The sequence below is a fragment of the Thermobia domestica genome, chromosome 1, assembly GCF_964235325.1.
Source record: "Thermobia domestica chromosome 1, izTheDome1.hap1.1, whole genome shotgun sequence".
NCBI lineage: Eukaryota > Metazoa > Arthropoda > Insecta > Zygentoma > Lepismatidae > Thermobia > Thermobia domestica.
This window is the reverse complement of record NC_137454.1, coordinates 196,057,662-196,071,854: the sequence shown is the minus strand read 5'-3', so window position 1 is coordinate 196,071,854 and position 14,193 is coordinate 196,057,662. Positions and strand designations below refer to the sequence as shown.

General features: G+C 31.9%; 1 protein-coding gene across 1 annotated transcript; it reads right to left on the bottom strand.

Annotated features, from left to right (window-relative positions):
* Positions 1-339: 339 nt before the first annotated feature.
* LOC145692497 (trypsin 5G1-like) lies at positions 340-9,534 on the bottom strand. Its single transcript, XM_081767805.1, has 7 exons — positions 9,422-9,534; positions 8,129-8,226; positions 5,927-6,012; positions 4,695-4,842; positions 4,250-4,363; positions 3,336-3,485; positions 340-549 (listed from the first exon to the last, which is right to left on the bottom strand). Exons 1-7 carry the CDS (start codon positions 9,465-9,467, stop codon positions 406-408), a joined length of 786 nt encoding a protein of 261 aa, XP_081623931.1. The 5' UTR covers positions 9,468-9,534; the 3' UTR covers positions 340-405.
* Between the last annotated feature and the right edge of the window lie 4,659 nt (positions 9,535-14,193).

Genomic DNA, 14,193 nt, shown 5'->3' with positions numbered 1-14,193 from the left:
CCAATATTTATCAGTGGAGACGTCATTATCTCAATTTGAATTATTGTAACTTCAAATTTCAGTTTCCCGTTTTACCTCAGTCTATCCCCTAATATCAATACTCGTATTCGCAAACTCGCTATATCAATAAATAACACCACTTAACAAAGATAGTTTTAGGAAATAGAACAAGATAGCACAATGAATCCATGCACTTAGCTTCCATTTCCACAAGCAGATTGTAGTATATGTGTGGAATAGTTCATAATATAAGTTGCAAAGATCGGTTGTTGAGAAATATAACCTTAAATTGTGCAGTGATGATAAATGGAACTAATAAAAATGATATTATTTAATAAATTATATTTGTTATTATAGCTTTTATTATACATATTTGTACTAAAATTGTTATTTACACTGTATAATTTATCCAATAACACCATTGACGAAGTCTATGAAATAAGCAACATCAGTGTAGACTCCTGGATATCCTGCTTCAGCACAGCCATTGCCCCAGGAAACAACACCCAATAGGACACCATCTTGAGTAAGAGGACCGCCACTGTCTCCCTGTGAGGAAGATAGCATTAAGTTATTGTAAAATAATATGAAATAATTTACAAGAAATAAGAAAGATGTACCATTTTATGCTGTAAGGATATACCAACTTCAGTATATTTTTCACTACGTCAAATACAGTTTTTCCAGAATTCGTCCAAAATTAGTTAAACTTTACTTAGTTACGTATTCAATTTAAATAGATTTCGGTGTTATTAGTTTATCGTTTAATTGCATTATTTAAATGGATCTCTAGGAGAAAGAAATGTTGTACGAATTTATAAACAATATAACCTGGAAGTTGCTTTTCAAAATTACAGATATATTTCCTTCTGGTTGAATTGTCTTAACTTTGTAGTAAATGCAGTAAGATACTTCTAAGCTCATAAAGCACTATACATATCGGGTTGATCTCTTTATATGTGTCCAATACATTAAACCTTCACCCCACTCAGAAAATCGGCTAATCTGAATGATTCTAACAGCAGGAGAAAGTCAAAGGCCTCTAAGTGCCTGAAACTGCAAAATCATATCCACATTTTATCAGCAACATATCATCAGACCAGTTTATGCAAACAATTTTTCCTATTTGTACAAAAATGCAAAAAGTCAAGTCAAGACCTCATCACATACATTTCCTTCTACACAGTGATTTCTGCAACAGATGGTGGCAGACACCGCCATCCAGGATATTCCCTTGGAGGCCATACCAGTGAATTTACGTAATCACAGTTCCATGTATTTATGCGGGTTTGACATACTGAAAAGAGCGCTTGCATCTCGTCGAGTCATTACTATCCGTGGCCTCTAGAAAGCTTGACAGGAGGAGTAGCTCTAGATGATTCCTGTTCCTGTAATTCAACGGAACATCTTAGAATCTTGAAAAGGCACACCGTGCTCACATCGATGGCAAGCGATGATAATCTTCTGGATTTTCGTAAGATATGCCCTTTTGTATATATATATATATATATATATATATATATATATATATATAAGTGTGTGTGTAGGTGTGTGTGTGTGTGTGTGTGTACGTATTGATTAATAGATATACGAGTGGGTCACAAATTATCTAGACTTTAGTAATAACACAGGCTTAAATTCTCATTCTGTCTTGTGTACATATGTGCTTGAGAAATGTGGCCACAAATGAGTTGTTTGTCTCCCGGCTATACAGTGTAGATATGTCCGCTCTGGTAGCAGTTTGCGCCAAGAAGGAACAATGACCAGTAATCGACTTCTCTGGTCGGACGGTATGAAAGAGACTGAAGATCGTCGTATTACACTACTATGACAGTACTTTATCTCGTGAAAGTTTTCCGTTGAAAGATGAGTTTAAATGTGGTCTACAGAGATGGAGGTTTGAAGACCGAGTATTACACCCCTCAACCTACACCAAGGGAGACAAGCTTCTGTAAGCTCGAACGATAGTTCAGGCGAATAGGCGAGTTACCATATAGCGTCGATGAGGTGGTACCATCTTCTAACAACAGTGATGGCTTTGCACAAAGTCTTAGAGAATTCGCATTATGTAGAAAAATTGTGTATATGTTACATATATAGATAATTAATTGTATATTTAAGAAAAAGCAATACGTAAGAGTTCTCAAATTTATCAATATCCATTCTCTCTTTCGGAAAATTAGAGCGACGTTTGTTTTTTCATATTCCCAAGTTATAGTTAACTTCAATTTTTACTTTACTTTTCTAATATAACTGTACAATATCACTCCTAGCCACGTAAGCGGTTTCATAGACTTTATTATATTTATAACTAATATTTATAACTAATTTTAGAATACGTAAAACGTAAATGGAAAATGGACTTTCTACAATATTCTTCATTAAAGAGTAGTACGAAAGTGTTCTAATTTCACTTCGTCGTAATAGCAATCACATCAAGCTACTTGCAATTAAATGTTCAAAAGTACTAAGAAATTTTACTAGTAACATCAAATATATTAACCGCATATCCTACAATATAAGGTTAACTTATTGAAGTACATAGAAGTTTATTGGAGTTTAGTCACAAATGATACAACAACACGAAGGAACTGCTGTGACACTGCGACATGTATTAACAAGAGAAGTTGGAAGCCCTCATAATTTAATCCAAGCCATTCTTTAACAATTTATCCAAGTTAGTCCATTAAATCTTTGTCCTTAATATTTGATTACAAATAATTATGAGATTATTCACTTCAGGCATTAAATAGACTGGAGATGAAACATATTGAAAGCTAGGCCAGAATCATAACTTACTGAACACATAAATAGTTATACATTGAAGGCCGTATTTCATCATGTATTTTCATGTTCAAAAATAACGCTAAGAATGTACTGCAGAAGCGGTAACACATAGTTTAATAACTTAAAAGATATTTATGACAGGTTCAATAAACACGTACCCCCGATAAAATTAGATTATTAGCTGGATTAGAATTTAAAGTTCCTTTTAGCGTCGAAGCTATGTGGAACGTGGACCTACTACTTAGCAAACGAATCGTATGAAATTCTGAAACAAAGAATAGTGTAATACGAGTTATTGCGAATAAAAGATGCAAATTATTTATGTGTATGAAATAAAATTCATATTCTTACTTGATGATGTCGTACAGTCAAATTTTCGGCAACAAATTATATAGTCTGAAATTAGTCGTGAGCTTCATCGATTATAACGTCGTAAACACAGTTTTATTTATAATAATTTATAATTTTGAAGGCATTTTCTACAAATTCTACTTCATTACTCTTAATTATGTAAGATTAGTTTCCGAAATTAAAAATCTAAAACTTACTTGGCAGGAGTCCTTTCCTCCTTCAGGAACACCAGCACAGATCTGACCTTCAGGAACACCACCATAAGCTCCATAGTCATCGTCACACTCTTCAGCACTTACAATGGGAACTTGGACTTGCAAGAGGTAATTAGACCCAACTCCAGCTTCCTGCAATAAGAGAAAATAACTTTAATAAAGCATAATCAATTGAGACAATAGAATACCACTATCAATCAACATTTTAATTCTTTTTCTTTGTCCCTATTAATATAAATTCTTATGAAAAGTAAGATATAACATGAAAAATTCTTAAACTGCTGCACATATATCCGTTCTTAAGTAATATGAAACAGTGTTAATGATTATTAAGTGTGTACATTGATCGTAATCAACAAGTACGGTACTTCATTCGAAGAGTTACGTAGTTTGTTATTACAAATCTTAATGAACAAACAACAAAATTTTGTGCTCTAGAGAATTGTTTGAATTATATTGTGTTTTGAAATGTATTGGGTTGCATACTTAAATCTTTAAAGTGATATGAGAAAGTATCTCCAATCATTTATATATTCTGTACAATAAGATAAGAGATAGATTCTAATAAATGTCTTACTATATAAATGATATCATCATACCTACGGTCTTAAGATAAAACGTCGTAAGCCTCATTTCCAACTTTTTTCAGAAGAGCAAGAAAAGAAAAGAAAAGAAAGAAAAAGAAAAAGAAAGAAATCTCTACATTCCACTTACATCCTTGCAAAGCACAAGTATAAAAAGTGGTTTATTTCCCTTAATAGTACTCACAAGCTTTCAATATTTTTCTCACTTATGGCCTGACCTATAGTGAGCTGAATAAGATAAAAATCCACATTTTCAATTATTTCAGGGTTACGACCTTTTACCTTAACACCGTCGATATATATATATATCACCTCTGTTGCGCCCCATCCAGTGATTGTGACCTCAGTACCTGGTGCAAGCTCTTGTCCAGATGAAGGAAGCTGAGCTGGTTGAAGGTTATCATTCAAGTCGAAAGGTTCGCTGACCTGCGTTTATTTAAAAAAAATAGATAAAGTGTTTTCTTGGTATAACAAATATGGAAATTTGTCTATATAATGGAATTTAAATTTTACTTTAAAATATCAAACTTGTATAATTTCACTAGTGATTGATTCAAAAATACAGGAAAATCGTCTACATGTTTTCATTACTAAAAATTAAAGTTAAATGTAGTTAAAATACCAGAATGTTTTACTCGAAGCGAATATATTGATGAATGTTTACCTCAAGTTTTAAGGTTCCACTACTTAGGTTTATATTTAGGTGAGTTCAAAGTGTTATTTTGGATCTATATAAAGTTTACGAAATATATCTTACCCTGAATACGGCAATGTCGTTGATCGGAATACCATTCGAAAGAGTATCGTAATCTGGGTGAACAGTAATTTCGGCTACGCTTCGAGACTGGCCTTCTTCGTTCAAGTTGGTGATTCCAGCAACAATATTGTAATATCTCTCATTATAGCTGTTAAAAACATAAAATGAGTTTTGACATTTGTGTAAGATACAATAATATTGCAAATTTATTTTCTGTATTTTTCCCGCAGCGAATATAATAAACATGGCTAACATACACTTTGCAGGATTCAATGTATAGATTATTTTAAATATTTTCTAAAATTGAACTGTTATTTCAGGAAAAGAATGTTATTCTAATTATGATGTTCTTTATTCATACTAAAGTATTTAATGTGATTGCCCAAATGAAGAAGGTACAATTCGGAATTGGAGTAGAATGTGAGTATATGTGCTATTTTTTATTACCAGTGATTTTTGAAATTTAATCAGAGAAAAGAAAGATGTTTATGCAACATTTGTTGATTTACAGGAATGTTATAACAATGAATTAGAGAAAAATATTTAAATTGTAAAAGTGTAAGATTGAATGAAGATATGAAGTATTTATTAATAATTTATGTATAAGACATAAGAAAATAATAGAACTAGAAATGATGGAGGGATGAGAAATTTGTTTGCTACTTTCAAGACATTGTCCTTACCACTTCTTCTCATTTTGTAAAAAATAGTTAAAAAAAAGTATTGAGTAACGAAAATAGTAATTCTATTATATCAATAAATATAAAGCATTTTACTGTTGATTTGGTTTGAATAGAAGAACTTGAATCTAAATAATAATGATGTTCGTGACTTAAGAAGAAAAGAGGGACGAGTACTAATTGTAAAATGTGACAATGTTGCTATAAAATGTTTCACTACGACTTTCAGATTTGGAGGGGAGAAAGAAGAACATCTTATTGTAAATAAAGTGAAAGAAAAATGGAAAGAGTGATAAGCACGGTGAAGGTAACTTTTCCTATATAAAAGTAAGGTTGTAATTAATTCGAGAGAAGTTACAATAATGTATTTAATACAAAGCATTGTTCTATCTAAGCAGAAAAGTTAATGCTATGAGAAACAGGTTGAATATTTTGGCGACCTATCACAACATACGCGATACAAATTACACTTATTTCCATTATTTGGGTAACTATCTGCATGATATTACTTGTTATTGACAGCATTCTTCAATAGTTAATAAGTTAACTTACTCTGAACAATGTCCAGCAGTGACGACAAAATTTTCACTTATAACGGTTCCTCCACAGATATGGCTTCCAAGAACTTGGACCGATGCCTGGAATACAAAAACTCATACTTAGTAGTTTGTCACCATAACAACGTCATTTTGTGGTTATTGACTAACTCGTTATAATTGACAAGGTGAGTATCATTAAGAGATAATTCTTCATTGGATGATTGCTCTGGGTAGATTCCTTAGTAAGAATTACTATTCTAATCAGTCATATAGTTTCATTGTTGAATAGACTTAAAATTTAACTCAATCAATTGCATTCAAGCGAAATTAATTTCCAGCAAAAATATAACTACATGTATTTATTGTGTTTAATGTATTTTTTACAGCTTTTGAATGATTGATGATCGAATGATACCGGAAGCTCTATAAAATCTTCACTGACCTATACTTATTTTCTAAAAGCACATGCTAACTTGTACTGCTGCACTAAAGTGAACCTGCACAGTTTTTATGTCAGCACCACGTAGTATTGTATATTGATATTCAAGTATATTTTATTTACTTTCATGTTTTAGCTGTTTAATTTTATTCTATTTTATACCAAGGAGTTTGATTTTCTCTTAGTAATTTGTTATGAAAATGGGTGATTCATGTATAACTGAATGGCTGAATCTGAATAAGAAGAAGAGGAAAAATTAATAATATAATTAATATACTCGAAGGTTTCCATCAAATGAAAAAGTGTAATAATTTCACGAATATTTAATTTCATGGAATAATATCCATACTTCAGTAGTTTCTTCGTTTTACTGAGAAAAGAAAGACCAGAACGTAAATACTAATCTTTATAATTTTCTTCAAAAGAGCTTCATAAGTAAAAGGTAATATAAATCTAAGCAGCGTAATACGATGCTAGTAACTTTTAGTTCATTTACTTTACTTGATATTTTGGAAGGAGAAGAAATCAAATAATGATATCTAGCTAAATACTGGAATCATTTTCAGGAGGTGAAACGACCTGAATACAAACCTCCCCTAAATTAAATGGAAACATTCTAAATTTGTTCCGTTAATATCTATATTCTTCAAGTTTTAGGGCTATTTATTTTCAGTTTGGAAAATGTTGTATACGTACTTCTATATTCTATTTCAAGATTCACCACGGCCACGATAAGTAAAGAAATGCCGTATATGCCGTGTGTATATATATATATATATATATATATATATATATATATATATATATATATATATATAGAGAGAGAGAGAGAGAGAGAGAGAGAGAGATAGATAGATAGATAGATATACAAAGAGAGAGAGAGAGAGATAAACTATACTACATAGGTTATTTACCCACTCGGGCCAAGTTGACCTTGAGAAAGGTAGTCTGTTGTTGTGTCTGTTCGCACTTACTTTTTGTTTCAAAACTTTATAGAGCCCAGAAAGGAAAACCAATGTGTATCAATGCCGATATACACAGCCTTCGAGTGTTACATTTTGAAAGTACATATGGCCTGGGAGGGGGAAACATTAGCTGTGAGATTGAGAGAAAATAGTATCTATTATGAATAGAATACAAACAGTAGATCCACTTACAAAACGTCTTGAATTTTGTAGAGGTCTGACGAGAATTAGGCTTGTAAGAAGTCGAATTAAGGACGTATTGGCATGGAGTAATATTAGTTCCAAAATTGCAGTAAAATCTAATTTCTATGAGTAATTATTCAGAACTTCTTTGTACATGTTAAATGTATTGTATAATTAATTCTTTTCCATGTGTAAAATGAACATCTGGATTACTTTACATATAGTATGGACTAAATGTGTTACCATCAACTCCCGCTCATTTACATTTCTTCTTGACATTTGAAAGTTAGTGAATTACACTTCCTAGTATTCAATTTCAAACTGTATCATAACATTTATTTTAAGCAAACTTTTCTTGGAGTTTTGAATATAGGTATATTCATGACATAATTATGTTCAACACAACCTCTAAATAATATAATACGTGTATAAGAACACTTTCCATGAAAACTGAACTTTTATAAGTAGTTTTACAGAATGTGATACAATAAACAATACACTCTTTAACCAATCCGATACATTTTCTCAAATGTGCAAAATCTTTTATTTTATTTTATTACTTTTTATCTATTGCTGAAAGTTACTCTATCGATTCAATTTCATTATCAATTACTGCATATATACTTGCCTGGAAGGGAAATTCTCCAGGCGCAACGAGGCTGCCTCCTACAATCCTTCCATGTGGGAAGAAATTCTTCCTTCCTAAAAATTTGTAGTTAGGTGTCGCTGAAATCAGATAAGTCAGATTGCATTCATCGCTAGTCGTTGCATAAATTAGATTGTTTTCATTAAGTTAAAAACTTTACATATGTCTAAACCGGGAAGTCAATAGATCAGACAAATATTTGTTTATATTTCTAACGTAGGAAATATCAATGCTTCGAAGCACAGTAAATGGGCTTTATACCATGCAAACCATAATAGTATTTTTTTTAGTATTTAATAGTAAATAATAATAAATTGTCCTTCCAAGTCTTTCTCTATTTAATTTTATTTAATCCTTTCTATCAGATTTGAATGCATTTTTACTTAACTATTAATGCATATAAGCGTAGGCTACATTTTTATTGTTGTTTCCTGATTTTATAAATGGACTTCATACTTTCCTAATTTTTAAAATTCTTCTTACAATGCTTGAGTCTGATACTATACAACGAATCCAGTAGTAAGAGGTTTCTACTTTAAACGGGGTTAGGTCCTTCGAAAAAGTACCGACAAACTTTGTAATATATATTGATACTCACATTAAAACAAGGAAAACTTATTAATTGTCCTTTAGAAGTGAGTAGGAATTTATGACTGAGGACAAAATTAATAACAAGTAAAGGTTTTTCGTTTCAAGATGAATTTTCACAGCCAGGTATCAATCTGAACAGTTGTACAACAACGGAAGAGTCTACCATGTCCACACCTCCAACAAAGAAACATCGTAAGTTGACACATATTTGTACACTTTCTTACAATAATTGTTCACCAAAGAAATTATTGATATAGCCGAAGGACTCGATCTAAAATTTCATATTTATTTTTATTCTTTTCTCAAAAACAGTCTAGTTCTAACATTTTACTGAAAATATATGTATGAGTATTTGTCCATTGCAAATCGTCTTTACGGGTTTAGATTAAGACCAGTTTAATAGCATATAGATATAATGTATTGTAGTATTTTAACTCTTTCAAACTTCCACCTGCTCCGAGCAAAAATATTTGGGAGCGCACCTGGATCTGAGGTGTCGTATATTTCAAAATTCAGACAATCAGAGAAGAAAGAGAATCACAATTAATGAAATTTTATAAATATTTATATGTATAAGTATTTTGTTTTATAACACATATCTTTCTTTTCTTAGAAACATTCAAAAAATAATAATTTAAGTTTTAGAACTTAAATATATTCTAGAGTTTTTGAAGACATTCTTACCAAAAGCGCACACCAGTAGGCCAGCGAATAGAGTCAAACGAAACATGATGTTGTATTATGAGATATGTGATAGTTCAGTCAAAGTTCTGCACTTATATACAAAATCTTATTTTGTATAATCTATTTTCAGAATAACAGATTTAAGATAACTTAAACAAGTAATTTGCTTTTATCAGTATCACGTTATTGATAAAGAATAAAAACTGATTGTCTTACCTATAAATGATAGGGTTTCCCAGATGCCTAACTTCTGTTTTAGATAATGTGTCAATTCCCCCAAACTTAATATTTCTTATCATTTACAAGAACAAACATATCTCAACAGTCACAAGACTTATGGTTAAAAGGTACGAAGTATAAGAGTATGTGAAACTGAACGGATTTCCTCAAATAAATTTAATATTCACAGAAAGAAGAGAATTGAATGGATGGCATGAACAATGTTGGAATTACCAAAACTCAAATTCTACAGGAAGACAGAGAAAATTTCCAAAACTTATCTGAAAGAGGTTTAAGCTAAATGTATTACCATTATATTATTTTTCAATGTTATTCTACCAACATTCCATTTTCATAGGAAGTTATTATCTTTCTTCTATTGCTAAAACAACATTATCTCTTGTCTACCAGTGTTTCGCTTAAAAAAAAAACGTTAGTTACATCGTTTTCCTTGTCAACCATTCAATTGACATTATTAATAAGAAAACATGTGATATACGATATTTCTAGTTGTATTTTACTCTTTCACAATTATCATCCGTACTACAATGTAGAAGAGCAATATAATAAAATAAAACCAGTGAGTTCGGTTCACTTTCTAAGACTACATATTACATATTACTAAAATTCAATAGTGAAACCGGAAGTAGTATGTCTATACTTTCCGGTTGTAAGAGAGGATAAAATCTGTTTTTCAACGCTGAACTCGTATGAAAACTAACTCTTGCTTTTTGTTATGATTGTGCTATCTACATGAACTGACATAAAATAAAGGGGTACAGCCAGTTGACGTGTAAAGTTGAAATTTGGCATGATTGTAACTTTCTAGGACTAAGCCACAGGAAATTCCCCATGTTATTTAAATGGACCTTATTTGTACGTACAATCTCATGTTTTAGGTGCTTGGAATTGGAATAAAAACTTGAAATTCGGTATGTTTGTGTGTTTTCTACAGGATCATTTAACACAATTACTAAAAATAAGAATTTCCAACTTTAGAGTGGTTTTATGGGAAACTGAAAAATTTTCTCCGTTATTTATGTGGGATAACTTTTACATCCCAAAGTTATTGGTCACTTCCTGTGGGGTTACAATGATTAAGTTTTACATGATTGTAGCTTCTTGGGGCTAACCGACAGAAAAATTGCCAAAAGTGAATGTTTTTAAGTTTTAGTGGGTCTAAAGGGGCGATGAAAAATTCCCAATGTTATTTTAATTTGTCTTTTTCTGGACTTGTAATTTCATATTTTAGGTACTTGGAATTGGAATAAAAACTTGAAATCCAGTATGCTTATGTTTTCGTTAGCGTAACTAAGTAAATCGCCAGAAATAAAATTTTCCAGCTGGAGTGGTTTTTCAGGGAACTGAAAAATTATATGGGACATCTACACTTTAAAACGCTTAGGTACTTCCGGCAGGATTAGAATGATGAAATTTCCCATGATTTCATCCCACTTACTGGGCTAACCGACAGTAATTGCCAGACTAATTTCCAGAAATGAATATTTTTAGTTTTTGAGGATTCTAAAGGAAGGATGAAGAAATTGACATGATATTTAAATGGGGGTTTTCTTGGGATACAAAATCATATTTTCAGATAGTTGAAATAGGAAAAGAAACTTGACATTTAATAGAATTGTGGTTTTAATAGGTGTGAAGCCATAGGTCGAGTAAACGCGGCGGTCGGGGAGCGAAGCCAACCTCTGGGCCAAATTGAGGAAATGTCATAAAAGAGCAAATGCACAAAGTTCACTCTTGATGCAAAGGTTTCATCAGAGATGCGAGGCCGTAGGCCGAGTAAACTCGGGGGTCTTAGTCTATAGTAAATGCCAAAGTCTATTATATAACAATGAAAATGTTTTTTTTTTTTGTGATCAGGTCACAATAAAAAGGGCAAGCCGTTTATAATTATTTTTTTTTTAATTTAGCTATCACGTACCTCAAACTAGGTTTTTATCATGTTGCTTTCATTAATATCTGTGGAATAACGGAGTAGTTGAGTTCAAACTTCACCCAAAAAATTTAGTATCTCAAGATCCTGCCAAGTTAGGAGAATGAAGAAGATGAATAGATAGATAGATAGATAGATAGATAGATAGATAGATAGATAGATAGATAGATAGATAGATAGATAGATAGATAGATAGATAGATAGATAGATAGATATTCATCATTAAGAATAGGTGAACACGTGTCCCAACGTTTTTGAGAATTCAAGGGAATAAGGGGAAACTTTTTCTTACAATTTCTTTCTTCACATTGACAGCGATGTTGCCTATTGTTTGTAGAGGAATACTGAGAGACGGTTGAATAGTTTGGAACGAAATTTTGAACAGAGTTAATATCTACCTGTAGCTTGGTTTCTGTTCAGGTGTTTGACTAAAGAATGTTCCCGAAGGCGATAGGAGGAGGTTCAAAATTCAGCCAAAACTACAGTATATCATAAGATAATTATAGTTAGGAACATGAAATTTTATATAAACATCGCTCATTAAAAACAAAAGTGCTTCTTTCTTTCCATTTTTAAAATGTTCCTTTCTTAGGAGGAGGAAAGAGGACTTTTTTCTATAATTTACGTTACGGGGAAATTGTTCAACAGTTCAAAATGAATTTCCGAACATACTTAGTAGCTACCTTTACCTGGGATTTTATAATATAACTTTAGTTGAAGGATATCCTAAGTGGGTAGGTTGTTAAAAATGTATACGAAAACTAGAGTAACTTTTACTTTTTCATTATAATTAAGCTTTCATTGGTATACCTATTCTAAGGCGAAAGGGAGGCTCAAATATTTTCCATTAAGCTATTCTATTGCGAAGAGCGGGCTTTTCAGAAAATAAAAACGTATATTGAAACTGAAAGCTGTACTAGTTTTTACATCAATACCTTCTGTTTAAAAAAATATGAAATAGAGATAAAATTATCGATATATGCAGCTGACTCATGTAAGCTCTGTTTAAGTTCACTTTACACTACATACTAAGGTAAACTATAGACAACAGTTCTAGGATTTCGAAGTACTATGATTGGACCTATGCGGCTTTTATAGAAAATCAACTATTACAAAGAGAAAACAGGCATAAAATAGCTGCGATAAAAGAGAAAAATAGCTTCATAACCATTTGATAGGATATATGTCATGGAATTGGAAATTTAATAGAATACTGTGGTTCTCCTGGTTAATGAACTTCTCTCCTCCCAACGTCATATAGTGACAGCTGTTACGGATGACTCTGGCCCAATACAAAATCAAGGCTCTTCATGTATATACTCACTACACTACTCACCCTCAATACGAAATAAAAGCCTAAAATGCCCCGTAAGCTTAATAATTCAATTCATTGAGTCGTTCTTTATAAATTTAGAAGATAAAAGTCAACTTACTGTCGTCATGTGTTTGTACTTTTCATAAAGAAAATGTCGTCCTTGGGAGTATGTAGTGAGCCATTCCGTCAAATATTCTCTTCCAGCTTTCTCATACGAAGACCTATATCACACAAATCCTATTTCAATAAGCACGGACGACCCAAATCGGATGACTTTACTAAAAGATAAATGACCTAATTCAATCTTAGGAACGTGCAAGAAGTTGGATTAGACTTTATTTTTTTAAAAAAAGTTAAATGAATGAAAAGAAATTGTATACATTATTCTTGTCTGGAACGTTGATCATCATCAGGAGTTTCAAAATAATTATTAATAACCGAATTGATTGTCCATTTCAGAAATTATTATCATAATGTTTTTATATCACATCGTAAAAGTCTTAATATCGTATCACTTAGACACTTAAATACACGGTTGCCTTTGGCGGGGGGACAGGGGAGACGTGGCCACCCAATATTTTGTTGAGGAGATGAAATTGATCAATGTTGATCTTTATATATATATATATATGTGTGTGTGTGTGTGTGTGTGTGCATTTAAAAAGCTACATTCCTTATAGTAGTTTCGGCTGCTTGTTTAACTACCAAGGATTGAATTCCACGACGAAAAAAGGACTAGAGAAGGGGAAAATGTAAAATGATCTATGAATTAAGAAAGGAAATCTACAAAGACAGAGGGATATATAATGGAATAAAGGTGACAAGAGTAATTAAAAAGCAGTGGTGCCCCCCCTTATGTCCATGACGCATCCCCCCCAATTGTCTATCCGTAAGTGTTCTTCCATGAAAAAATCTTCTTTTCGATTTATTTTACCCCCCCAATCAAACATATTTATATAGATTTTTAACCCCCCAAATATTTCAATAACGCAGTTTGCGTCATAGCACCCCCCCTTGTGGGCACCCCTGTAAAAAGGATAGAAACATTTTAATGATGTACATAAAGGTACACATCACGAAAATAGAAGGTAACAAGGGAAAACTACTATGACAACTTATGATTATAAACTAAAGATAGAAATGAACTTTTAATGAAAAAATGCAGTTTGGGAAAGGTGGAAAGAATGCATTGTGAAAACGAAAGCGAGAATAAATTTTAAATCTTAGGTATTAAAACGGAAAATGATGTAAATGAGGATGGTAAAGGAATTGGGATGCTGAGACCAA

Coding starts and splice junctions, on each gene's coding strand:
- LOC145692497 (XM_081767805.1), bottom strand. CDS start 9,467: ATGTTTCGTTTGACTCTATTCGCTGGCCTACTGGTGTGCGCTTTTG. Junction 8,227..9,421: donor CCTACTGGTGTGCGCTTTTG/GTAAGAATGTCT, acceptor ATCTGATTTCAG/CGACACCTAACTACAAATTT. Junction 4,364..4,694: donor ACGACATTGCCGTATTCAGG/GTAAGATATATT, acceptor AAATAAACGCAG/GTCAGCGAACCTTTCGACTT.